The sequence below is a fragment of the Dipodomys merriami genome, unplaced genomic scaffold (genome assembly GCF_024711535.1).
Source record: "Dipodomys merriami isolate MVZ:Mamm:240054 unplaced genomic scaffold, mDipMer1.0.p SCAF_39, whole genome shotgun sequence".
NCBI classification, from domain to species: domain Eukaryota; kingdom Metazoa; phylum Chordata; class Mammalia; order Rodentia; family Heteromyidae; genus Dipodomys; species Dipodomys merriami.
The window spans coordinates 12,561,323-12,588,363 of NW_027205492.1; the positions used below are offsets into that span (position 1 = coordinate 12,561,323).

The following is a 27,041-nucleotide window of genomic DNA, read 5'->3' on the forward strand; positions in this document are numbered from 1 at the left end:
CGTCTCCCATGAATGCTCACCATGGCAGAACAGGCTGGCAGAGATTTACTCGGCTAAATGAAGTCCAGTCATAACACCAAGCTGGGAATGATCATCCCTGTCTGTCTGCTCCTGTGTGGTCACAGCAAGATGACTTCCCTGGTCTGCACACGAGTAGAAGCCTGAGACAGCCCGGCCCTGCATCTGCCTGGTGAACACTGGCCTCTCTTCCTCCTGTCAAACCATGCGAAACCACCTGAAAGACCTTCGCGTGCAAGGGGTCAGTCCTCAGTTGGCTGTAGGGAGCACAGGACAACACTAAAAATCCTGATTTATTCATTAGTCTTGGGAAGTTCCAGCCTAAGGTTTTGGGAGGCAGACTGATTGATTTGTCTGGTCTTGGGTATGTTCGCTAGAAGCGTGCGCCCGAGTTGTTTATCTGTGTTTATTGACTCTTAGGAATGCCAGGTTTTCTCCAAATTCTCTTGGCCACCCACATGCCACCTCTAACCTTGGGCCTGGTGTTTTGTTTAGTTCTGTTCTGAACGTGAGGGAACACAGACCCTTCAAGTTGACAGCTCTCAGGGTGAGCTGACAGGGGTCCTTGGGTGGGCGTACAGAGATATTCTCAGCTCCGGTACAAGTGTTTCTGATATGGTGCTCAGAGTTGATGCCAGCCACCCACTCCATCCCCAACCCCACACCTTCAGATGGATGTCACCATACCAGTCTTTGCCTGAGTTTCCTTACCACACAAAGGGACATTCCACAGAGCCAAATGGCAGAGACTTGTGCACAATTATCTGGTCAATTGAGGCAAAAGAAAATAATCATTTGTCCAATTGTCCAAATTAGCTCTCTGGACTGTCCTGAATGCTTGGGATAATTACACAGTTCTCTAATCTGGCTAAAATGGACCATTTAGATGAAGCTTCATTCAACACAATGCACATTTAAATCAGGCTTGGCTAAAATAGACCACTGGGTTTAGCATTTTCTGTTTGTCAACTATAATTTTATAATTGCTTTTAGCTAATCGTCCAAATTCCGCCATTAGGAATCAGGATCTCTCCCGTAGATGCAGTGGAGGCGAAGGGCTCTGCTGTGCTTCACTGCTTTTTCTCGGAGAAAGAGCTGCGGGAATCAAATGTGCTTTTTTAACTTGCTGTTTCTGACCCAGGGCCTCTAATAGACTCCCATTTTCATCAACTGCAGGGTTCAGAGATCACCCCCACCCCAGCAGAGCCTCCCCCTCTTCTAGATGGGGAAACTGAGACTGGTAGCCTATGTTTATCAAGGTCACACACTGGGTTAACTCAGGCTAGAACTAGGATCACCAGCTTTCTAATTTCCAGGCTAGCATTCGCTCTGCTTATGCCATTTTAATTGTTCATTTCTTTCCATAAAATTAAATGACCTTCTTCAAGAAAGATTTAATGGTCAAGATGTGATTTGGGAAGAAGCTTCCTCAAGGATTTTTTTTTCTTATTATGAAGAAATAATAAGGCTGCAGCACAGAGAGATTTGCAAACAGCAGTGTATCATTATCCTTAGTTCCGTTGTGTGTGTGCACGTGTGTGCGCGTGTGTGAGTCCACATGTGTGTATGTGTGTGTGTAATTGGTGTGAAGAAAAGCACTGCTGAACGGAAAAAAATAATGATTCTTTCGTGATGTGACTCGGTATGCATACATATGAGTGTGTGGTTGTTTATAAAAGGTAGATGTGTATATAAAATGCTTACCGAGATGGATAATGTCATCTTAAAGTTGTAAATAATAAAAAATCATCTTGAGCAAAACTGATTTTACAATCGCCCGAGAATGCAGTACATTTCAACACTATGCAATGGCTAGAAATTGATTTTTTTTAAATCCAATTAAGCCTCAAGGTTGGTTATCCATTTAAAAGGTCGGATGAGTTAAACAATGACAGTACCTTCGGTTCATGCTAATAATTCGATTTACACAGAACTCCAGCCCTTGCATCAGGCCTTGCAGAAACAACATTTTTGTGCCCACACAACCATGAGCCATCTCAGCCCCCAGCTACAGGGGGCTCAGCTCTACCAGCAGGGCAGTGACCCCAACTTGGTGAGTCCTGAGCTGGTTGCTGGCCCTGACGCCCCTCCCCCCAGGTTTCCAGCCTCCTCCCTAGAGAAAGAGAGAGCTGGTCTCAGCAGATGGCCACCCTCCCTTCTCCAATGGACTACTAGGAATGGAGAGCCACCTCCCGTGAGAAGACACAGACACCACCTGGCGTCATGTGCCACCCATGTTTATGATGTAACCAGTGAGTCTTGTTTTAAAAATAATACGTCATGGGGCATATTTATGCAGTATTCCTAGTGTGTGAGGAAAATGGCTTTGAAATGCCTCTATGGTTCTCGTAGGCCATGTTTTAAGTATCACTGAATTTGCGAAGGTGGAGTGACCCCATAACCCCAGTCAGAATGCTGCTTACTAATCACTGAGAACAGGAAAGTGCTCTCATTTCCAATCTAGCATCTTTAGCTTCATTGTACTGTAAATAAGGCAGATACATTTTGCTACTTTATTTTTTTTGGTGGGGAGGGATCTGTTGTGGGACCTGAACTCAGGGCCTGGGCACTGTCCCTGAGCCTCTTTGTGCTCAAGGTTAGCCCTCTACCCTTTGGGCCACTGTGTCACTCCCTGTTTTTGAGTGGTTAATTAGATAAGAGAGTTTCTTGGGGACTTTTCTGCTCAGGCTGGCTTCAAACTGCCATCCTCAGACCTCAGCCTCCTGAGCAGATGACAGGCGTGAGCCTGGCCATTTTGCTACTTTCTATACCTGTTTGTGAACCAGCTCAGCTCCAAATGCAGAATCTTACAGATACAGCAAGGAAAAAAAAATATCACTTCCTTCTCATTGCCTTGACGGGGTGGGGGAGGGGTGGGATAAAAAAAACACAACAATAATTTCTGGTTTTTCCCACCCTTCCTCACACCACTCACCTGCCAGAATCCTCAGTAATAGAGTTGTGATTCTTTTGAAAAGGTCTGCATCAAGACACCACAGACAGACGTGCAATCAACCCCTGGGTGTTTCTGGGGAGAATGTGACGCAGGTTGGAGACTGAGTCATTTTCAGTGCGCTACAGAAGCATATTAGCTAACAGAGTTCTGCAAGTGGAGTCTTCCCTAAAGAAAAGAGCTCCTGATCAAAATCAGCATTCACCGCTCATTTTGTTTTCCTGCCTACCTCCGTGTCCACAGGTTGAGTTGGTTTAAAAGAATGTGGACTCACATTTGGTCTGTTAATTACTTCTCTTTTTCTCCCTGCAGCCCACCACTCCCCCCTCCAATCCCCAGGCTCCAGGGCTTCAATATGCCCTTGAGAACTTTTGCAGCTACAAAAACAATTGTGCTGGTGTTGAGAAGTAAATAGGAATTTAGATCCCACGACATGAGGGTTATTGTCACCTGGCACTCTGCCCTCCCTGGGAGGGTAATTTAGGTTGCCAGGATCACAAGGGATTCTGAGTTCAGTTCTCATCTTATTGTGACGTCTGAAAACCCCTTGTCCACAGGAACCTGTCTGTTGTTAATAAATGGTTTTGCTGGTACATTTTTATTAACATGTTCTCTCTCACCCTGCTAAAAGCAGAGTAAAAACATAGGCTTGCAGATGAGATTACTGCGTGCCCTTTTCAAGCTCGAAGAGTATACATGTGTGAGAGCTTTTGTGTAAGGCCCATGAATATGTGTGGTCTTCTTTTTCTCAAAATGAGACAGCAAAGCGAAGCTGCTGAGATGGAGAGGCTGCCTGAGATGGAATGATTTGTGCGTAGAGAAAGGGCACCAGGGACTGGAAGGAGGGGAAAGGCTTTGGGAGCATTCCTCTTTTTACAGTTTTAATTGGAACTATATAAATGTTTTATGTATTTTTTTTAAAAAGAAAAAAAAAGGAAGAAGAAAATAGTTGGGAGCATGATCAGGTGGTGGATCACTTCTCTAGCAAACGCAAAGCCCTGAGTTCCATCCCCATTTCCACCAAACAGGAAGAATTAGAAGTGGGAAATAGCAAATTGGTTACATTGCACACATATATTTGAACCTCTGTGTATGTCATCTTGATAAACCAGGCCAAAATGGAGTAACATTTTAACACCTCAGTGGGAATATTCCTCAGGAACAAAATACCAAGGAGTGGCAGGTATACTGTCAGGGGTGGAGGCCAAGGGTCAGGGCAGGTGGCAGAGTCCTACAGGAGGGCTGCTGAGAGCCAGGGGAGGGAGATATACACGGGGAAGGCTAGCAGGTGGGGTGGGATTGGACTAGGAGTCAGCTCGAGCTCTGCCCTCAGAGAGGAGCAGAAGCAAGAACGCCCCAGCGAGGCACACAGACCATCAGGCCCATCCCGCCCTGCCCCACCCTTCCCTCAACAGCCAGTTTTCCTGAGAAATGGGCCAAATGGGCCAAAGAGGGAACAGTGAGCCAGGGAATCATTTTATTTCACAAAGTCCTCAAAAGCTGATAACCAGCAAGAGCCTATAGGAGCGGGCTTGGGGTCGGGGGGAGGGGGAACAGGACACTGGGAGCAGGGTGCTGAAGACACTCATGGTGGAGGTGGGGTCCTGGGCCTGGTTTGATACCCTGCTATTCCTGTCTTGAAATCACGCTGAGGGAGAGCAGCTCTGCATTCTCACTTCGTGTTGGGCTCCTCACGTTCTCTAGACCGTCCTCATCTTTGCTGAGGAATGGCCAGCAATGCTGAGGAATGGGAGAGCTAGAAACCAACCCTGGACTCAGGCCCCAGCCATCAACACTGAAAACATGGGGGAAAAAATGGCTGGGAACCAGAATGTTCTAAGAGCATCAAGCCCCGGACTCAGTTTCCCATCTGGAAGAGGGGTGGCTGTGCTAGGGGGGTGGGAGCGATCTCTGAACCCCACAGCTGACGACAATGGGAGTCCCTTAGGGGCCCTGGGTCAGAAAGAGCAAGTTAGAAAAACATTTGATTCCCACAGCTCTTTTTTGAGAAAAAGCAATGATGCCCAGCAAAGCCCTTTGCCTCCATTGCATCTAAGAGAGATCCTGATTCCTCGTGGCGGAATGGGGACCAAAAAGAGGACATCCATTCCAGTACTCTCAGTTCTCAAGGGCAGACATGCACTTGGACCATGAAGAGCTCTAGCAGTGGCCACGCGTGGCTGAGATGGGAGGCAGGTGCCCCGTGGGCCTCCTGAGGTAGCACCCTGGGAAACAGTGCCATGAACGTATTTTTGCCAAACAACGACAACAACACACACATTTCACTCAGATAAAAATCACAAGGAAAACAGTGCACAGCTTCACAGTGGGCGGACTTCTGTGTGACACATCAATGACATAAATGACAAAAACGGGGATTATCTGGACTCAAGGAGGTCTGACAGCCACGCAGTGCTCGATCCCTGTCTAGATCCTGGATTTAGAGAGAAAAAAGCCATGAAGGACATCTGGGGACAGCATGTGCTGTTGAATATATTAATGATAGTATTGTAGCTTGCTGCCACATTACTGTGTGCAGTGTCCTTGCTCCTAAGGGATGCACAAAGATAATTAAGGATAACTACATGCAACATATTTTAACTGATGCAGGAGAAGACTAGACATACCACATATATGTGTGTATGTAGATATTGTGTGTGTATATATATATATGCATATATATGTATTCATATACAATATATCCATGTGGCAGTCTAGTTGAAGACATCTAAATGGTTGTTACAGTTTTCAGCTTTTCCGTAAGTTAATGGCTGTCTCCATAAGCTTTCTGGAGCAATGGGCTTTTTAAGGCTGTGGGTTTCTTTTGCTCCCTTCAGAGAAGATTCAGTGCTGAACGCGGTGGTTGTCCCCTGCCACCAGCTACTAAGGCACTTCCTGGGGTCCGGGAACTCTGGGTGTGCGGAGGGAAGGCATACCCACCGGCAAGCCCAGGGCAGTGCTGGGGGAGGTCACATGGGGTCAAGGACTTTGGAGGACTGTGAGGGAGAGAGGTGGCCAGGGCGGAGCAGGCCTCAGCATCCTCTGTGCCCATTACACTGCAGATCCTGAGCCCTGCCTTCATTTCACCTCAGTCTTCCCCCACACTTCTGGTCACCCACAAGGTCAGCTGCAGTCTAAGGCTACATGTGTATCTTAGGCCCACGTGTCCAGCCACATGACCGTGTCCGTTGCCATTTCAGAGCTTGCAGTGAACAGTTGCCTGGGCAGAGCTCAGACTTCCAGGCCTCTTCCCCTCATCTCTCCAAACTCGTGTTGGGCGTGATGATTCATGCCTGTATTTCTAGCTACTAAGGAAGTAGAGAATGGGAGGATGATGGTTCAAGACCACCTGAAGAAAAAAAACCAAGATACTATCTCAAAGAATAAGCTGGGGGCTGAGCCCAGAACTGAGGCTCAAGTGGGAAGACACTGTCTGTGTGAAAGGCCTGAGTTCAATCCCTACTATTGTCCTACCCAGCTCTCAAAACCACAACAGGCATCTCATCTGAGTCTGTGGGCCCTTCCTGAACTCAGCCTTCGGCTGACCAGGTTTCTGGATTTTATTGCCACATTTTCTCCCCCTTCCACATACATTGGGGGTACATAGCCACCCACCACTGAATTCCCAAAGCTTGATGGGGTCTAGAGCTATTCAGAGCTAATGTTCAACAAATGAATGAACGAATGAACACCAGAGACGATGAAGAAACATAAAGCTTACTTTCTCATATAAGGTATACTGGAATCAGGGAACCAGCTGAGCCTAAGCAGGCCTTGAAAGACTCTGGCATGTAGTTTAAAGTATAAAGGTACATTTCAGACACGTAGCACCTTCTTACACTGATAGAATTGCACAAATGTGTCTCTGAGTGTGAATGGTCCCCCAAACACTTCCTAATAAGTCCTGGGAACTTCATTCTGACCTCTTCCAGGACTTTTAAAATCTTTTCCTCAACTTTTAAGTCTGCACACCCAGTTTGAGTGTGGACTTGGTCTCAAGTCATCAAAAACATAAGTTGCTTCTTGGGTTGCATTAAAGATCTGGTAATTTATTTTAAACTTTCACTTAAAAAAAAAGAAAATAGAGGTGAATTTTTCATTGGCAGTGAAATATATACTAAGCTGGGGATTAATACCTTCATAAAAATTTATCTAAACAAAGTACTGCCTGTCTTATTTATGTTAAAGTCTGTAAAGTCTGCAGGGAAAGGGGAAAGTACTTTCCTGGAATCTATTTGTATCTGTCACAAGCTGTATCTTGAGGAAATTGGCAGGCATGGGAAGTGGAATGATTCCTTGGTGTTCTGTTTGGTTTGGATTTTTGGAGTCAGGGTGGCTCAAAACCAGAATCAGGACTGTTTGCTTCTTTCAAGCATTCACCATTTTCCTCTTGCTCTCTTGTGTAGTGTTCAATCAATCATCTTGTTCATACTCTTTTGGAGGTCTTGAGGTTAGTCTGTGCTTAAACCTTAGAGAATTACAAAGGAAAAACTTTCCCCAAGTTATCTCCACTGTAGTTTCTCTTCAACTGCCCATGCACAAGTTTCCCTTTCTTGTGGAAGGAAATGTGGAGTGAAGCCCACTTCCCTGCCTCCCTCCACCCCAACTCTTCCCCGGAGGGCGGGCCCCCCTCCCCCCAGACCTTCACCCTGTTGGGGACCACCTTGCCCTGGCCTGGGTGAGTCGTGTCTCACCCACGGCCTTGGCTCGTACTCTGAAGGTAGATTCCTCCAGCCTCCTCCTCTGTGCCCGTCCGCAACGTATTTGCCAACAGGAAGAAGAGGGAGAGATCTTCATGCTGCTCTTAGTGCCCTTCACAAACGTGTGAAAACATTCAGATGCTGTAAAATCTTTTGACGAACATAAGACCCAGTTAGTGTTGACTTTATGTGTGTGTGGTGGGGGAGGGTGGGGGAGGAGGGGGTACAGGTTTCACAGCAATTCCTGTTCCTTGTTCAACAGCTGTGTTGTGATGCCCGCCCGGGCTGGGCACCGAGGGCCAGAGCAGAGGCGCAGGCCTGCCGTCCAGCCTGCAGCGCCGCGGTTCCTCGCCCAAGCCGAGGGGGTGGAAGGGAAGATGGCGCCGGCCTGCGGCGCGGTGGCAGGTGGGTGCGGGCGTGGGGGCAGCCTGGAGGACCGCGGAGGGAAGCCAGGCTGTGGCCCTGGCTTTGCTTAAGACGGATCACAAAAACAGAGTGAGAGGCGCGGCCCTTGGAACCAGGTGGAGGTAGGTGGGAGGCGAGGCCTCGGGCACTGGGGACGTGTGGCAGGGCGAGGTGGCCGGAGGGCCTGGATGGTGGCAGGGTGCCCCACGGCTCCCCGGAGCTCTCGGAGCGCGGGAACCCTCCCGCGCCCCGGGCACCTCGATGTGGCGTGGCCCGGGGATGTCCAGGAACCAGTGTGGGCCCGGCCCGCCAGGCCTGGCCGGGCCCTTGAAGCCACGCGGAGGCTGCGATCCGATCGCCAGGCCGCCCGGACGGGCCCTGCCCGGCGAGGCCCCCGGGCGGCCCCCCGGACCGCGCCGCCCGCTCCGGAAGGCGCCGCGGGCCTCGCGCCCCGCCGCCGCCCGCGCCCCCTCGCGCCCCGGGCGGGCCCTGCAGCCCGCGAGGGCCCGGCGGCGGGGGAGGCGCGGCGGGGCGGGCGGCCGGGCCGGGGCGGCGCCGAGCCTGGCCGCGGCGGGGCGCGGGGAGCGCGGCCGCGGGGTGCGGGGCGGCCGGGCCGGGCCGGGCCGGGCCGGGGGTACGCGGGGAAGATGGCGAACGTGGGGCTGCACTTCCAGGCGAGCGCGGGGGACGCGGACCCGCAGAGCCGGCCCCTGCTGCTGCTCGGGCGGCTGCACCACCTGCACCGCGTGCCCTGGAGCCACGTCCGCGGGAAGCTGCAGCCCCGGGTCACCGAGGAGGTGAGCGGGCGGCGGCAGCCGTGCGCCGGAGCGCGGCCGGCCGGCGCAGGCCCCGCCTCGGCCCGCCCGGAGCCCCGGGGCGCACCCAGGGCCGGCCATTGTCCCGGCACCGACCGCCCGGGCCGCGCCACCTGCGCCCGGCCCGCCGCCCGCCGCCCCGAGGCCCCAGGCCCGAGGCCTCCGCCCGCCTCTCCGCGTGGCCCTGACCCCTGACCCCGCTTCCGTGGGAACGGGCCGAGGCCCCGGAGTCAGCGCTTCCGGTGTTGGAAGCAGAGGTCCCCGAGGGCTGGCCGGCCCGGGCCTGGGCCCGCCGGGGTGGACGGGTGCCAGCCAGACACGCGGCCCCGAGCCGGGCCGGAGGGGGGGAGCGCAGGGGGCGCCCCGACGCCGCAGGCCGTCTGAACCCGCCCTCTGCCGGCTTCCCTCCCCTCCAGCTCTGGCAGGCCGCTCTGGCCACCCTGAACCCCAACCCCACCGACAGCTGCCCCCTCTATCTGAACTGCGCCACGGTGGCCGCCCTGCCCCCCAGGGTGAGCCGGCACAACAGCCCCTCCGCCGCCCACTTCATCACCAGGCTGGTGCGCACCTGCCTGCCGCCTGGGACCCACCGCTGCATCCTGGTGAGTGGAGAGGGCCCGGGGGTGCCCACCCCCCAGCGCCCGCGCAGCTCAAGCCCTCTGGCCAAGGCCCCAGGCCCCGCCGCCCCGCTCCCTGTGGCCCCCACAGCCGTCTTGGTGGCAAAGCGGAGGTGTAGATTTCCTGGCCCGGATAGCCTGTCTCCCAGGCAGTGGACGGGCATGGTTGTGGTTTGTAAAGTCAGGTCACTTGGGTTTTCCAGAGCAGCATTTCTGCTTTTATTCCCCGTGGAAGTAGGTATTGGTTCCCTGGCTGAAATGTGGCTGTTGGGCAGCTCCCCACCACCACCCCTGAGGCCTCTGTTTCCGAGGTCTCAGCCCTGCCCTGCCTTTGTCCCCACTGCAGATGGTCTGTGAACAGCCGGACATCTTCGCCTCAGCCTGTGCCCTGGCCCGGGCCTTCCCACTATTCACCCACCGCTCCGGGGCTTCTCGTCGCTCGGAGAAGAGGACAGTCACCGTGGAGTTCTTCCTAGTGGGACAGGACAACGGGCCTGTGGAAGTGTCCACGTTGCAAGTGGGTATCTGGGAGGCAGACGGGGTGTACCCTCCTCCCCTTTCCTTCCCCAGGGAAGGTGTCCTGGGCTTCTGGGAGCCCCAAGAAGTCAGTGGGCCCCTCCCCAGAAGGGTGGGCTCTATTTTTTCAATGCTGTTCTGTTTAGGGTTTATTGAGCACCAGTACCACCACCTATTTCTTCCCTCTCTGCAGTGTGCTTTTTGACACAGGTGATTTTACTTGAACCTAGGAAGGATCCTTTGCAGGCCAGGCTAGCCCAGAATCGAGTCCTGATCCACCCTGTCCCACCTACTTCCACCTTCAGCCCCAGATTGGCCCCTGCTCAGCAGCGTGGTCTGTTCTTCACCAGATGAGGAAGAGGAAACTGAATTCCATCTGTGTCATCTTGGATCAGCTCTCTTTTTCTCTTTATTGCCAAACTTTATCACAAACATTGTCTCATTGCTTTGCTTAGTTAATTCCCTTTCCCCGCCCACTCACCAAACCCCTTTCTGCCATTTCTGATGGTCTGGGTGCCTGCCTTTCTTCTCTCCCTGAAACTCACCCACCGTCCCATGGAGGCCCCAGGCGGCCCCCCCTTCTTCCCTGCCTCCCCACTGCCTCTGGCGTTCATTCCCTTGACCTCTCTGGCCTCCCTTTCTCCACTCAGTCCACAGAGCCCTCAGACCCTGCTGGCTGCCCCTCCCCGGACCTTGGGAGTTCTTCCTAAGCTCTAAGCCCACCTTCTACCAGGTCCCAGGCCCACGCCCAGAGCTTCCCACCCCTGCCCTCGCCTAGCCCTTGTCTGCCTTTCTAGGTCCTGCCCAGCCACAATGGACTTTACTGTCCTCCAGCTGGTCAAGCACACTTAGGGTCTGACACCCCATGTGGCCTTTATGGTGGCTCAGAACTCCGAGTCCTGGGGCCTCCTGTTCCCCCGCTTTCACAGATGGGTTTGTGGTTGGTTTTATGTTGGTCTCTTAAATTCTGGCTTCTTAGATTCTGAGTCTAGCCTGATGCCGGTACGTAGTAGGTTCTCAGATCAACGTGGATAGCGGGAATGATTGGCCTTCTCCTGGTGGCGTGGAAAGGGAGGCCTCTGCTCTCCCTCTCGTCTGCTCTCTCTGCCTGCCTCTCCTGAGGCCCAGCACTGACAGGCGGCACGTGTCCTATCCGAGCTGTCAGCTCCCAGGTCCCTACCTTGCAGGCTTCAGACTTTAATTACCTGGGACAGGCAGAAGCTCTCGCAATCACCAGACAGCGGGGGTGGAGGCCGGGCTGGCAGAATCGACTGCCGCTGTCCTCCTGACACCGGCCTGAAAGGCGGTGATGAACTCAGTGCTGCTGCCCCAGCCCCCGTGGGCCTCTCGCCACTTTGCTCTTAATATCCGCTCCTTCCTGCCAGCGCCAAGGCACTGACGCAGCCAGCTGTCTGGAGACTCTGAGGCCCCGGGTGGACAGTGGGGACTGATAGGAGGCAGGAGCTTGGGGTCAGCTGAGAGCAAAGACCTGTGGGAAGAGAATTGGGCAGGCAGGGATCTTAGGCCAGGCTAGAGAAGACCATGGTTCCAGCACGTGCATGGTGGCCCTCTCTGAGCTATCTTCCGGAGCATGGGGGTCGAAACTGCCCAGAGCTGGTGAGGCTTGCGTTCTTAGGTACCTGTCCCAGGCTGGGTGCCAGGTGCCACGTGAGCTCCCTGTGGCAATGCCCAGCCTGGGCTTCTTTCCACAGTGGTGCCCAGCGTGGACTGTGGACTGTCCATGATAAGCCAGGACTGTCAGAGCCCAGTGCCCTCCTGGGGCTGGTGACATAGGCCCGCCCACGAGGAAGGCACCACTGAAAACCTACGGGTGATCTGCAGAGAATCCAAAAGCATCTGTCTCCCTTCCTGCCCTCTTTTTTTCTTTCTCCCAGTCCTGGGGCTTGAACTCTGGGCCTGGGCACTATATTCTTGAGCCTCTTTGTGCTCCAGGCTAGCACTCTACCCCTTGAGCCACAGTACCACTTCTGGTTTTTTGTTTTTTGGGTTTGTCTTTTTTTAGTAGTTTTTGGAGGTAAGAGTTTCACGGGCTTTCCTGCCCAGGCTGGCTTTGAACTGTGCTCCTCAGATCACAGCCTCCTAAGTAGCTAGGATTAAAGGCATGAGCCACCAGCGCCCAGCCCTCCTGCTCTCCTCATGCCCTGTGAGTGGCCCCAAAGTCTCTCTAGGAACTTGGGGGGGGGGCGGTCTCTGATATGTTTGGGTCCCTGGAAAAGTGGATGAGGAAGGGATGATCCCCACCTCCCACCCAGTCTCCATGCCCAGTGATGGCCTTTCGGTTTCTCTAGTGCCTAACCAATGCCACGGAGGGTGTGCGGCTGGCGGCCCGCATCGTGGACACGCCCTGCAATGAGATGAATACGGACATCTTCCTGGAGGTTGGTGGCCTGTGGTGCTAGGGGAGCTTGAAGCCGGTGGCGGGGCAGGGGAGGGCTCCACCCCAAACAAGGCAGAAGGAGCCTGGGGCCCATCCACACCCCCCAAGGCTTGGGAGCCCTGGGGATGCTTCAGGTTCCGTCATCCACCCTGTTCTGAGAGGCTGGCAGCCTCAGTGAGGGGAATAGGAGAGGCTGGGGCTCCTGGAGGCCGGTGGCAGGAGTGCAGCCAGGAGCTGCAGAAAACCAGGTGGCTGGGCTTCGTCACACGAGGCCCGGTCCTCTCCTGCCACTTGGCTCATCGTTGGCCTGGGCCTGTGAGTGCCATGAATCCGGCCTCCCTCACGCGTCTCCTGTTGTCATTTTTCCACGAACATGTCCAGGAGATTAGCAAGGTTGGAGAGGAGCTGGGAATTACCCCCATGGTCATTCAGGATGAGGAGCTGAAGACCAGAGGATTTGGAGGTGGGTGGGGCTGGCCCCTCAGGGCTGGGCCACAGGAGTGGGGGGCGTGCTGGGGGGCTTGTGGCAGAGTCTCAGACGTCATGCTACTTTGGGACTTGAACTGTCAGCCCAGGTCCTGGGTTCTAGGAAGCAGGCAGTCCCCTGGGGAAGTGAGGGCAGCCATTCTGGGAACCGCCAGACCCAGGTTCTTCCTGCGCCCTGCCCTGCCCACTCCCTGGCCAGCACATAGGGCCGTCTGTCCCTGGAATACCCCAGGTCCTGTCCGTGTCAGGACTTCGTGAGGATGGCTGTGTCCATCTGAAAAGATCTTGCTCAAGCCACTCCCATGACGCAGCTGCCGCCCCAGGGACTCCACTCACTCAGACGCCTCCTCTGGTGACTGTTGCAGTCATGTCTCCCGACCTTCCCCAGAACTGGAGGGTGGGAGACCAATCGCTGGGCCGCCTGGTGCCTGGGGTCTCTCCTCACTGTGGCTGTGGGGGTGGGGTCCTGGGGCCGTCACCAGCTTTCAGCTCCCAGGACGGTCAGTTTGCAGGAGGGTCAGCTTGCAGGATGGCCATGATGCCCTTGTGAGGTGTCTAGAGAGAGAAGGAATGTGTGAGCAAGTGCCTGTCCTTCCTGCAGCCCAGTCTTAGAAGGTCTGGTCATTTCTGTAGGACCCCTAGGGATGAGGCCCCCAGACCAATCCCCACTCACTGCTCTGGACTCAAGTACAGTGGAGTCATCCTAGAGCCAGACCCGCCTTGGGTGTATAAAACAGCTTCACCTTCAAGCGGAGGTCACTTAGGCCAGGGAAGGTTTCTCAGAGGAGGGAACATGTACCGCAGGTCCTGCAGGATGAATAGGAGTTTATCAGGAGGCCGTTCTTTCTGTCAGTTGCGGTCATTGTTCAGCTCAGTGATTGGGGCATCTTGTGGCCTCTGCCCTCAAGCAGGCCCTTCCTTTCTCTGGAAGAGGGGCTGAGTACACCAAGAGTGAGCAGGTCAGCTGGAGGCAGGTGTGCATGCTGGCACCTGTGCTCCTGATCTCAGGGCAGGACCCGCCTTGGACGTGCAAACGTCATTCTGAGCCACGTGTGTTGCCTCGGGGGGCTTTACGCAGTGTCGGGTCGGAGCGGGTTTGCACCCCCGTCCCACACTGGCTGGGGGCTGGAGGAGCTAGGAACCCGGGCTGGAGCAGTCCAGCTCTCTAGCAGCTGACCGGGGGTCTCTGCCAGGGCAGCCCGAGCCTTACATCCCCCCTCCCCATTCAGGGATCTACGGGGTGGGCAAAGCCGCCCTCCGGCCCCCGGCCCTGGCCGTCCTCAGCCACACGCCCGCGGGAGCCACGCAGACCATCGCCTGGGTGGGCAAGGGCATTGTCTACGACACCGGGGGCCTCAGCATCAAAGGGAAGGTGAGGCGCACTCTGGGGGGCTGGGTCCCGGCCAGTTGGTCCGCTGTTGCCCCTGGGGTGGGCGGGGGGGGAGGGGGGAGTCAGGGCCCAGCAGTTGAGGGAGATAATCTGAACCTTCACTCCAAACCCCTGGTCAGGGACGGAAGAGTCTGGTTACAACCCAGAGAGAAGCCACAGAGATGATGAGTGGAATAGAAAGCAGAGCCCAGGGAGACAAGGTTGAAAAGCTGGGGCGCGATGCTCATGTCCCCCTGCATGCTCCAGAGAGCATGCTGAATGGTGGAAACAGGACTCCAAAACGGGGAGGAAGGGAATACTGGGGTGTCCCAAGGGAGCTCTGCCTGGAGGACACGGCCTGAGGACTGCCATCTGACCTCGGCCACCACCTTCACAGTCCACCTCTGCTCAAGTCATTTCCTCTCGCCGCTCCTGGTTCTGGAAAACCCCCAGGTGGGGGCAGATAGGGAAGTGCAGAGGAAGAGGGTGAGGAGGAAGGAAGCTGGAAGCGGTATCAGGGGTGTGTGTGTGGTGGGGGCTGGGGGAGGGGAGGGGTCGATGAGCCAAGCCTGTGCATAGCAAGTGCCTGTGTCCTCCTGGCCCAAATGGCATTGGGAAAGCCAGGCGGAATTCTCATCCACCATTGGATTTCTGTACACTCAGGAGGTCTGCCGGCAGCCTAGCCTCTCAGCTGGCAGCATCTGCTGGGGTGGAGGGAGCAGGGCTCTGCCCCCCCCCCCCCAGCGAGGCCCAGCACCAACTCCTATGGAGGGTAGGTGCTGCACATTGTAAGCAGGGAGGCACTTCAGTACCGGGACGGGTAATCGTGTTTTAACTTCCCTTCCCAACAACATAATTATTTCCAGGACTAATCAGGAAGTGAAATTCATAATGCAAGTTTGAAAGTAACCCTACCAACAGCAAATATTCTCTTATTGAATTCCATAGTTATTATCACACAGGGGAAACATTGAAAATGAATATTCCAGCACCACTAAAGAAAACAGCAATGTATTAAGACTTCAGATGTCATTTAAATTTTTAATGGAAAACAATGTAAGTTTCCATCTTGGCCTGTGGCATTGACATGGGGTGGTCTAAGAATTAAACCATGAGAAATTTCTTTTCTCCTTCCCTCCCTCTCTCCTTCCCTTCCCTCCCTCCTTCCCTCTCTTCTCTCTCTTCCTTCCCTCGTTTTTTCATCCCTCCTTCCCTCCCTTCCTCCCTTCTTTCCTTCCTTTTGAATTCAAGGCCTCACTTGTCAGAGCCTCTGGGCTAGCCCTTTGCATTGCTTATTTCAACACAGGGTCTCACTTCATTCCTGAGCAGCCTGAACTGCAGTCCTTTCCGTTCATGTTTCCCTTTGTCACTGGGGTGAAGGCATGCACCGTTGTGCCCAGCTTTGAGATGGGGTCATGAACCTTCAGGTCACCCTCAGCCTCCTGGGGTGAGATTGGCCTGCAGAGTGCAAACAGGAAGACTGGTGTTGCCACACCATCAGCCGATTCGCTTTCTTTTTTTTTATAGCCAGCTCAAGTATCTCTGTACTCAGAATTGGCTAGCATCCTTTGGGGGGAGCCACAGGCATCCCCTGGGCTTTAACAGTGACCTGATGTAGGGTTGGACCTGCACGGACAGTCAGAGACTGGCATGGAACCCAACACAGCAAGCCCTGACCCAAGAGGCCACCTTGAGGCAATGATGTGGAAATGGGCACTCGTCAAAAGGCCAGCAAAGCTCCCAGGCTTACACGGACAGGGCTTTGCTTGCAGAGTGGCATGCGGAGAGGAGCATGCTGGCAAGTCTCTGCTGCCCAGATACCTTTCTACACTCTTGAAAGTGTCAGTCCCAAAGAGCTATGGTTTACCTCTATCCCTGTCCACTGAACTGGCAATTAAAATTGAGAAGCGTCAAACATAGCAATAATTTGTTTGAAAATGATGCAAATCTGTTCTCTAACTTGGAGTCTAATCTTATGGAAATAACTTTCCAAAATGAAAACAAGTTAGAAATGTGCATTACTGTGTATGTTTTTTTGCCAGTTCCCTCAGTGTCTGCTGAATAGAAGATTGCGGAGGTCTTGCATCTGTCACTACATCTGTCTGTTTTGATGTCATTTCAGTTGAAATGTACCAAGAAAATTGGGGCCTCCCAATTTTTTAAGTTAACTGTGGACATTCTTTGCTATTACACCAGAACTCGACACATGATGACTGAGCTTGTAAAAGTTGGCCTTACTGCTTCAGCAAAGTGGCTCTGTGCGGTGTCGCCATAGCTTTATTTTCCCAAGGAGGAAAAGCTAGTGATCCCTTCTTCGCTTTGGGGCCATGAGCTCAACTGTGAAGCCCTCCCCCACTTTCTCCAGTCACAGCTTCCATGCTATGGATTCAGATGTCAGCCCAGTAGAGAAGGTGGGTGACGGCTTAGTGTCACCGTGAAAACCTTTTGTAACAATGGAAGGCAGCACTCAGGGGTTGGAGAAATCTTATTGGGCCACCTGCGCTTGGGAGGCGGGATAAGAGCATGCATATTCTGTGTGGGCCATTTTGAAATGGTCGGATGCCACACCCATTGTTCCATTTTCCCCCCGTGTAACAATCCTGGGCTTTCTTGCCGATTAGGTTAAAGAGATGGCTTTGTCTCAGTAGTTGCTAGCTCAATCCTTTTCATTCGGCTCAATTATTAATGTGTCTGAAGATACTTTCCACTAAAATTCAAGGCTCATGTCCTACAATAAGGGTTCAAAAACCACTCTGTCCACTCCAAGTTGAAATCCTTATTATGTCTGAGGAGCTGCTGTCAGTTTAATAGATGAACTTGTCAATTAAAGTCGGGAACCTATGAAATGGAAACATGAGTATCCATTCTCAGCAGGTGACATGTTGGAGGCTGACAGGAATGAGGAAGGGGGAGACAGTGTGTTTTTCTGTGGTGGGGGCATGAGGGGGGACCAGGATGTACTATTGTGGCCAAATGGGAGCCTGGGAACTGTCCGGAGAGGGCTGGGAGTGGGGGGGGGAGGGGAGAGGGGCCCAGAGCAGTGACTTCACGCAGGCACTGCAGGGGTCGAGGGAGCCTGAGGCAGGATGGGCAAAAATATGTGGTGTCCTGAAGCTTAGAAGGCCAGGGTATACACACGGGGCTCGCGCCCATGCGTGAGTGGGGTGCTGTGTGGCTGTACCCCTAGTGTTGGTGCTAGAAATGGGGGTATGCAAGGCAGGCTGCTCACACACAGTGCTTGGCTGCAGGAGCCCCCATGGGCCTCTCCTCCCAGCCGTCACGACCCACAGAGAAGTCAGGTGACATTGCTTGCAAACAGGAGACCCATAGGCTGGTGACCTGTTGTTCTGGAGACACCGGCAGCCCAGCCAACACCCTTCACGTGCAGGCTGGGTGACGCCAAGTGAGCCCTACTGCCGCCTTCTCCTCCATGTGTGGAGAGAGAGGTCCCGCAGTCACTTCCAGGCCAAAGGGACACGGGCTCAAGGGAGCCTGCGTGCATGTACGAGGCTGGCCATTGCTGGGGGCTTGTGGGTCTCCCTTGGCCACGTGGCTGTGCTGACATGAAAGGGCCACCTCTGTGTCTGTGGGCCTGTTGTGATCTCACGAGTTCCAGTTCCACTCACGTGGCCTGGCAGGCCTCAGGGAACCAGGGGCCCAGTGTGCTGTGTGGGCCGGGGCCACATGGGCCGCTGTCAGCCGGCTCTGTGTCCCTGTGCCTCAGTGTCTTTCCGGATGTCTTTGTCCCACTGCAGACCACCATGGCAGGGATGAAGCGTGATTGTGGGGGTGCAGCAGCCATCCTGGGGGCCTTCAGAGCTGCCATCAAGCAGGTGAGTGAGGCCCTGCACCTACAGGTGCTCCTGCTGGGCCTTCTCCTGTGGGCTTTGCCCTTCATGCTCCAACCTGGCTCTCCGTGGGTCTGCACAGCTACACTCATCCTTACTCTGCATATGGGGTCCTTTGTGATCCCCTAATAGCTCCCTGCCTTCTGCTAGAGTTGTTCTTTTTTTCCCCCTTTTTAAAATTGAAAATGCTAAAACCAGAGGTATTACAGTTCCATAAGTCAGGTAGAATACATATCCTTTTGAACAGTGTCACCCCTTCCCTCTCTCCCAGTTTTTTCCTTCCATCCCACCCACAAGTTGTACAGCTCATTTTCAACATGATGTCCAGTGAGTACCATTGCTGCATTTGTTTACCCTTTGTCTCTCCATGTCTGTCTCTCCCCTTACACTCTCAAAGATGGAAAACAAAAACAGCAAAAAAGAAAAAAAAAAGCACTTGTTTTCATTCCCTGGAGTTCATTTGGTTAAATATTATTTTGTATGATCAGATGCAGGTAGGCACTGTGCCTTTCTGTTCCTCTCCTACAAGTTCCTCCTTTGGTCTCACTGTGTATGAATGCCTAGGGACCTGGGTAAGTTATTATGTCCTGCTGTATTTTAGATCTAGCTTCTTCATGTGAGAGAAAACATGCACTGTTTGTCTCTCTGAGCTTGCCTTACTCCACTTAACATGATTTGTTCTAGGTCCATTCGTTTCTCTTCAAATGACATGATATTATTCTTTCTAATAGCTATGTGAAATTCCATTGTGTACAGGTACCACATTTTTTGGATCCACTCATCTATTGTTTCCACAACCTGGCTGTTGTGAATAGTGCAGCGGTGAACATGGATGTGCAAGTGTCTTTATGGTATCCTGGCTTGTGATGATCTGGGTAGAGGCCCAGGAATGGCATGGCTGGGTTGTAGGGAAGGTCTGTGCTTAGCTTTTGTTTTGTTTTGTTTTTGCCAGTCCTGGGGCTTGAACTCAGGGCCTGGGTGCTGTCCCTGAGCTTTTTGCTCAAGGCTAGTTCTCTACCACTTGAGCCACAACACCACTTCCGGCTTTTTCTGTGTATGGGGTGCTGGGGAATCCAACCTAGGCCCTCATACATGCTAGGTAAGCATTCTACCACTAAGCCACATTCCCAGCCCTATGTTTAGTTTTTTGAGGAACCACCAAACTGCTGTCCAGAATAGTTGTATTAGTTTCCATCCCACCAACAGTGCAGTAGGTTTCCTTCTCCCCCTCCCCCCTCAGCCATCCCCCCAACATTTTTTATTGTTCACATTCACCATGTTGGCTCATCTAACCAGGTGAGATGGAATCTGAGTTGTTTTGATTTGCATTTCCTTTATGGCCAGGGATGTTGAGCATTTCCTCACCTCTTCTGAGAAGTCTCTCAGCTCCCTTACCCATCTAGTGATTGGCTTATTAGGTTTCAGTAGGGTTAGTTTCTTGAGTTCCTTGTATATTCTAGATATTATATTGGATATAAAATATCTAAGAATAAACCTAACTAAAGAAGCAAAAACCTTTATAGCAAAAACTATGAAAATCTGAAGAAAGAGATCAAAGATGACATCAGGAAGTGGAAAGACCTTCCATGTTCATGGATAGGTAGACTTAGTATTGTGAAAATTGCCATAAAAACTTAACACCGTTCCCATCAAAATCCCAATGAAGTTCTTTACTGAGATAGAGAAAATAACCCAAAAATTCCTAGGAAACAGCAAAAGACCTGGAATAGCCAAAGCAATTTTAGGCAAAAAAAAGAAAAAAGTAATGCTGGTGGAATCACAATCTCAGATCTCAAGCTCTACTGCAGAGCTATAATAACAAAAACAGCTTGGTGTTGGCACAAAAATAGACCCGTAGATCAGTGGACCAGACTAGAAGACCCAGAAATAAAACCACATACTTAAAATTATCTGATATTTGATAAGAAAGCCAAAGATATACGGTGGAAAAAAGCCAGCCTCTTTGATAATTGGTGCTGGGAAAACTCGACGTCCACAAGCAGCAAACCAAAAATGATCCCGTTTGTTGTCATGTGCAAATATCAGCTCCAAGCGGATTACAGACCTCAACACCAGACCCAAAAGTTTGAAATGACTGCAAGAGGGACTAGGCGAAGCACTAAAACTCATAGGCATAGGCAGAAACTTTTCAAAAAGAGCCCCGGGGCACAGCAGATAAGAGTCAGAGTTGACAAGTGGGAGCACAGCGTCAAACTAAAATGTTTCTGCACAGCCAAGGACGTTGTTATCAAACCAGAAAGACAGCCGGCAGCCTGGGAGAAGATCGTTGCCAGCAGTACATCCCACGAAGACCTCAGATCCAAAATAGGGTTGCTCTTGCCTGGCCAGACCCACCCCGGCTTAGGCCACCGTGGGGCTAATCGCAGAGTCTAACAGTGACAACCGGGAACAATCCACAGGTGCCAAAGCCAGAGATCGGAGCTAGGGGGACCGGAAGTGCATCTGCAGTGACTTCTGGGGCTTTGAGGACCCACGCAGGCCTCAAAGCTTCCTGCTCCTCACTTGGGGTCCATTGCCTAGTTGGCCCAGGACCTGCCAGGGCTGTCCAGGCTGGCGGCAGGAAAGCTCCAGGGCTGAGCTCTGCCGCCTGCCTCTGGGGCTGTCTGTCGGTGCCTGTCCAGCTGTCCGTGAGTCTGAGGGCCTAACCAGAGACTCCACCCGCTCCTTCCTCAGGGCTTCAAGGACAACCTCCACGCCGTGTTCTGCTTGGCGGAGAACGCAGTGGGCCCCCACTCCACGCGGCCTGATGACATCCACCTGCTGTACTCGGGAAAGTAAGGCTGTGTGTCTCCTCCCTGGCCTCTTGGCAGGCCCCCGACCCCCCAGGCCAGCCCCGGGGCCTAGGGGGCTCCCAGCACACCCCCTGCCCGCAACACCTTGTAGGGATGAGGTACCGGAGAAGGATGGGGGCCGAGGGGCGGCTCAGCACCCTGGGAGCTGTGTCTCTCAGCAGGGGGTCTCTGCCACCCCCAGGACCGTGGAAATCAACAACACTGACGCGGAGGGCAGGCTGGTGCTGGCGGACGGCGTGTCCTACGCCTGCAAAGACCTGGGAGCCGACATTATCCTGGACATGGCCACACTCACGGGGGCTCAGGTGGTTGCCGTGCTTGCGGGGGCTCGGGTGGGGGCCGTGCTTGCGGGGGCTCGGGTGGGTGTCTCATACCCCTAAGGTCCTGAGTGCCCCTGGCCTGGGGTTGGGGGGGGCGGGGGGGGTTGAGGCTGTTGTCACTAAGCCTAGCTTCCACAGGGGAAGGTGAGGCCCGACGTGGACACGCGAAAGGGGCTGCTGGGAGCGGGGCTGGCATGGGCCCATCCTCCGCGGGGTTGATGCTCCTGCTCTTGTTGGTGTTCTTGTTCGGTCCTCCCTGCCTCACTCTTGGCCGGTCTTCCTGCCTGCCTCCGCCTCCTTTTGTCTTTCGGTCTCTCTGGCCCCTGGGTCGCGGACGCCCAGAGCATCGCCACGGGGAAGTACCACGCGGCCGTGCTGACCAACAGGGCGGAATGGGAGGCGGCGTGCGTGAAGGCCGGCCGGCAGTGCGGGGACCTGGTGCACCCGCTCGTCTACTGCCCCGAGCTGCACTTCAGCGAGTTCACCTCCGCTGTGGCCGACATGAAGAACTCGGTGGCGGTAGGTTGGGGAGGGGGGCGGAGGGCGGGGTACGGGGGGACAGCCGCCCCGCAGGCCGTCGCCCTGTGGAGGCTGAGGCACGGGGGGCATAGGTGGAGAGGCACGGGGTCGCTCAGGTCTGTCTTCCTTAGCCTTCCAGACCCTTCTTTTGGGCGGCCTCCCTCCCAGCGGGGTCTCCTGCCTGGGATCCCCCGGCCCACCTGGGTGCCTTGCTGACTACAGGGGAGCGGGAGGGGGTACAGGACGGGGTGGGCAGGGAAAGAACAATGCAAGCACTTGGCCGGGGGCAAGGGGTCACCACTCCTGGCCTCCTGGCCTCCTCAGGACAGAGACAACAGCCCCAGCTCCTGCGCCGGCCTCTTCATCGCCTCCCACATCGGCTTTGACTGGCCCGGTGTCTGGGTGCACGTGGACATTGCCGCACCCGTGCATGCTGTGAGTGCAGACCTTCCCGTGTGGAACCCCGCCCCGGCCTGGCCAGCCCTGCCCTCCCGTCCCCTCCCCACCTCCCATTGCCTCCCCACCTCCCATTGCCTCCCCACCTCCCGTCCCCTCCCCACCTCCCGTCCCCTCCCGCTCGGCCCCTGCAAGCTGCCCGTGGAGCTCCGCACACATCTGCTCCGTTGTGGGTTCCTGTCTGGCCAGCTGCGGGCCCCCTGACCTCCGGGAACAGAGTGGCTGCTGTGTGCTCAGCAGCACCCCTCCCACCCTGGGAGATCTGGGACGCCCAGCTGTCGGCCCGGAGGGCGCAGGATGGTGACGGAAGGCTGGGGCTTCCTCCGTGTCCCGGGCCGGTCGCCGTGGGCCGGGCTCTGGTCTTCCACACCGCGGAGCCCGCCAGCCCAGGCTCTCCACCCTCTGTCCACAGGGTGAGAGGGCCACGGGCTTCGGCGTGGCGCTCCTGCTGGCGCTGTTCGGCCGAGCCTCCGAGGACCCCCTGCTCAACCTGGTGTCCCCCCTGGGCTGCGAGGAGGACGCGCAGGAGGGGGCCGCGGGGAGGGACTGGAAGAGACGCAGGCTGGTGTGAACCCCTGAGCACGCCCGGCCTCACCGTGCACTGATTCATCTGAAACCATTAAAAGAGTCCATCTTGACGTGTGCTGTGGTTTGGTGGCTAGCAGGTGGTGATGGACGTGGTCGTGGTGTGCCTCTCGTCTCGGGATCACTCCCTGCCCCCATCCTCTCCCGGGCGCCTGCGCTGTGTGGCTCCAGCCAGCCCAGTGCTGGGCGCGTGCGGCTGCCTGCAGGGACCCCGCTCTGCAGAGCACGAGAAACCTCTCAGTTCTCGCAGCCACCCCACATCCTCACCTCCGCTTTAGACCCGGCTCTGGAGCCCACTCGAGGCCACCGGGCACCCGCCCCTCCCCCCAGGGGCCGCACCCATGTGCAATCAGGATGTGGGGTCAAGGGCCAAGGGAGGAACTGAGTCTCCCTTGTGTGGGCACAAAGGCGGCCTCAGGGCTGGGGGCCAGCTGCGAGCTCCAGGCCTGGCCGGCAGCAGGGCCACTGCGGGGTGAGCCAGAGGCCCTGCTTGCCCCCCAGTTCCAGGGCTTCCCCGGCTCTGCCAGAGCTGCAGCGGGTGGGGGGTGGGGGGGAGGGGCCCTGGCAGGGCCGCTGGGTACTTTGGGGTCCCTGGGTCCTCGCTGCTGGGGGTTCAGACGGCTGGCAGAGGGGCTGCACAGGGCAGACGAGGGGTGGAGGGCCGGCACCTGCGGCCTGAGGCCCCGATGGGGCGCGTGGAGGGGGCGATGCCTCTCCCCACACCAGCGAACTGCAGGTGCAGTGGAGTGGCTGCTGGTGGGGGCTGCAGAGGCGAGATGCTCCCCAGGTCCATGCGGAGTGAGGACTGCGCCATTAACCAGGGAGCCCCTCCCCAGAAAACTACCTCTCCCCAGCCCCTTCCCAAGAGAAGCACCCCACTCCAGCCCCCCCAGCCCCTGATGCACCCTCCTTTGGGGCCCAGCTCCCTAGCGCTTCCCAGCAGGGGCTGAGCGGGGACTGCCCAGGGCTAGACCGCTGCCAGGAAGCGGCCGCAGGGACAGGGCCACGCTGGCCACGCCGCCGGCCTGGGATCCTGGCAGGCCCAGCCCCCACCCGCCCAATCAATGTCTCTGAACTTTCTCTTCCCAGAGGCTTGGTGCACACTGTGCTCCCTGGAGAATTAGTGTTCCGCATTTTTGTTTATTTGTTTGTTCTTTAACAAAAGGTTGTTTTGGTTTGAGATTCAGCAAAAATACATGCTGCATTCCGCTTCCTCTCCATTCAGGACCGGGTAAATGAGTTGTTTTCCAGTCGGCTTCTAGTCCTTGACTCAAATGAGCCTCCAACAAGATAATGCGTTTAAAAGCCCTTGGAAAGGTACCAGCCCCACGCACATGTACACGCTGTCATCACGCGTGTGCCTGAAGGCGGGCCTGTAGCTCATGGCTCTTCCTGTCCCCCTCGGCTGGCTTTGTTGGGGAGGGGGCAGCCCAGGGGCCCTTAGAGCCACCTCCATGCCCTTCTGCAGCGAGGCTGCTCCCCAAAGTCCAGGCCTGCCCCACCCCATGGCATGTGGTTCCCCCCGCGCCCCCCCCCGTGCAGCTGGGCTCTGTGCCCCATTGGGGGGCCAGGCTAGGAGCCAGAGGCCAGCATTTCCATTGAGGAGAGTGACAGTCCTCACCCATGGCCAACCATGGGTCTGTGTGTGTGTGTGTGTGTGTGTGTGTGTGTGTGTGTGTGTGTATCTTCAGCCTCTGCTGGGGTCCTGAGGGCTCTTGAGATGAGTCCAGGGAAGAATCTGCAGTCAGGAAAACAAAAGTAGAAACAGCTCAGAAGCCTGGTTCTCATTCCCCATCAGCAGTGAGAACAAAAAGCAGCCTCCAGTGGAACGCGGTGTACTTGCCCGCCGCCTGAGAAACCTGATGCACACACCCCCACCCCGCATCCCCCCATGGGTTTAGGAACAGCCTGGAAGCTTAACTCCAGCACCACCCCCACCACCACCCCTTCACCCCATGGTGAATTTCTGTGACATCCACAGCCATGCCTGGTCCTGTGAACCTGCAGCCATTGTCCTGACCAGCATTAATGAGGCACCACTGCATGCAGCCCTAAAATAAAAATAAAATCCTTTTAGGGGACTGTCTTCTCAGCCTGGGGAGTGGAAACCAGCCGCCAGGAGAAGCCAGGGCTATGCACACACAGCACCGGGGAGGGCCGGCAGAAACGAGAGAGCCCCAGCGCCCAGCCCAGAGCATGCTCTTTCTCTTTCTTGTGTCAGACGTGGGACACCACGAGTAGCCACAAGAAGAACTAACAATTCACCATAGTCGGCTATGTGCAGGGTGAGCGGCCCACACCTGGGCTGTGGGCTTGCTTCCTTCCAGGAGGCCTGAGTTCAGGCAGCTCTGCGCTGCCTGTGTACAGAGTAAGCAGGCCTTCCAGCCCAGCTAGGCCATAATACCACATGATTTCTGTCTTCCCCCCATGCCCTCTGACCTTTGACCCGGTAAGGCCCAGCACCCCAATCAGGTGTTCAACAGGTGAGTGTGGGCTGCAGGTGTCAGAGAGGAAGGCTGTGAATAGACAGAGACATGGCCCTCTCCTAGGAGATCACTGAGGTGCAAGTACCCAGGCGGCTGTGTGGCCAGCACTCGGTCTCAGCCTGAGCTCAGCTGTGGCGTTCGGGACCCCACAGAAGCTTCATGACCTCAGCTCTGACCCCAACAGAACCAGCAACAAACAAACCAAAAAGAAGTCTGGGCCACCTAGGCTTTACAAAAAAATCAAAATATTCTGTGCATCAAAAGCAGAGTAAGATGAGAGAGGAAAAAATGAAAGTCAGATATCGAATAAAAATCGATACCCAGCGTGTTAGTGAATTCTTTTAATTCAGAAACAAAGGCTAGAGATGTAGCTCAATAACTTGCAAGATTGCTAGGCACACACAAGACCCTGGTTCCATCCCAGCCCTGAAAAAAAAGAGAAGAGACCCATTTATCTGGGTGCAGTGGCACACACTTGTAGTTCCAGCTTACCCTAGAGGTGAGGTGGGAGAACCGTAGGTTCTCAAGACTACTGTGGGCAGTAAAACAAGATCCCCTTTCAAAAGCAAAGCAAATAAAACCCCTCCACAGCACAACTCGATTCAAAATGAGCACAGAAGGGACTTTAGCCAATAATTCTCTGCAGCTGGTACACACCACACTGGGAAGCACAGGGGAGGTGCTCAGCCTAAGTAATCATCAGAAAAACACAAATCAAAACTACAATGAGCCAGGTGTTGGTAGCTCACGCCTGTAGTCCCAGTAACTCAGAAGCTCAGATCTGAAGATTGCAGTTCAAAGCCAGCCCAGGCAGGAAAGTCTGTGAGACTCTTATCTCTGATGAACCAGCAAAACACTGGAAGTGGAGCTGAGGCTCAAGTGGTAGAGCACCAGCCTTGAGAAAAAAAAAAAAAAGCCAAGCAGGAGCACCATGACTTCAAGCTCCAGTACCAGCACAAAAATAACGAACAAAACTACAATGAGATGCAGCCTCCCATGCACAAAGGCCATTACTCTCAAAACAAACAAAAATCCAGAAAATACTCAATGTTGGGAGAGGGGCAGGGAAATGAGACCCTCACGCACACTTGGTATTTAGAATGATATAGCTAGCTGCTACAGGAAAGAATTTGGCTATTGCTCCAAAAGTTAGAGGTTGAATTGCTGTTGTGCTGCTGCCGATCCACCTGTGAGTGGCTCCTCCTCAGAGCCAGAAGCCAGGCTCAAGAAGATTCTGCTTAGCTGCAGTGACTGCACGCTAATCCACAAGTGCTCAGTGTGGTGCCACACAGGGCCCGTGACCTGAGGATGGGGTAAGGACACTCAATGCGCACAGCTGCCCTTAGGACAGAGGCTGGACATATCAACAATGAGGGTGGACCTCAGGGACAGCACACAGCATGAACTACACCAGCTCTGCTCATGGGTGGGAGTGGGGGTCCTGGAAATAGTGACACTCACAAAGACGGATGCTGGTGACCACCGCGGGGTGCGGGGGGAGGATGGTGGGGGCCTGGCGACTATGGCCCTGGTCTGATAGCACTCATAGTCTAGCTGGGGTGTGGCTCAAATTGTGCTTATCGAATTGTCAAACTAAAAATGCACTACCAACTACAATCATCACCCTGACACCTGCATCGTGCCATGAAAGGAAGCCTGCCTGAGTCTAGTTGGGCAAAGCTTCCCTTGAAGAAAAGATATCCAAGCTGATCGTGTGAGGATTTGAGTAGTAAAGGA

General features: G+C 54.6%; 1 protein-coding gene across 3 annotated transcripts; it reads left to right on the forward strand.

The window, feature by feature from the left end:
• Positions 1–8,677: 8,677 nt before the first annotated feature.
• Positions 8,678–22,871, forward strand: Npepl1 (aminopeptidase like 1). 3 transcript variants are annotated; one of them, XM_069990050.1, is made up of 12 exons: positions 8,678–8,873; positions 9,308–9,493; positions 9,855–10,025; positions 12,334–12,423; positions 12,804–12,885; positions 14,138–14,280; positions 18,033–18,110; positions 20,820–20,920; positions 21,120–21,243; positions 21,601–21,777; positions 22,102–22,212; positions 22,646–22,871. In XM_069990050.1, exons 1-12 carry the CDS (start codon positions 8,724–8,726, stop codon positions 22,802–22,804), a joined length of 1,572 nt encoding a protein of 523 aa, XP_069846151.1. In that variant the 5' UTR covers positions 8,678–8,723; the 3' UTR covers positions 22,805–22,871. The 3 variants fall into 3 exon arrangements, with proteins under 3 accessions (XP_069846151.1, XP_069846152.1, XP_069846153.1); XM_069990051.1 differs by lacking the exon at positions 18,033–18,110 and having other exon boundaries at positions 8,691–8,873; XM_069990052.1 differs by lacking the exons at positions 12,804–12,885; positions 14,138–14,280 and having other exon boundaries at positions 8,691–8,873.
• The last annotated feature ends 4,170 nt before the right edge of the window (positions 22,872–27,041 follow it).

What these genes read in the sequence shown, in the direction of transcription:
- Npepl1 (XM_069990050.1), top strand. Translation starts at nt 8,724, where the DNA reads ATGGCGAACGTGGGGCTGCACTTCCAGGCGAGCGCGGGGGACGCGGAC. An exon ending in GAAGACCAGAGGATTTGGAG is followed by an intron (nt 12,886 to 14,137) that starts GTGGGTGGGGCT and finishes CTCCCCATTCAG; the next exon opens with GGATCTACGGGGTGGGCAAA. An exon ending in CCACACTCACGGGGGCTCAG is followed by an intron (nt 21,244 to 21,600) that starts GTGGTTGCCGTG and finishes GCGGACGCCCAG; the next exon opens with AGCATCGCCACGGGGAAGTA.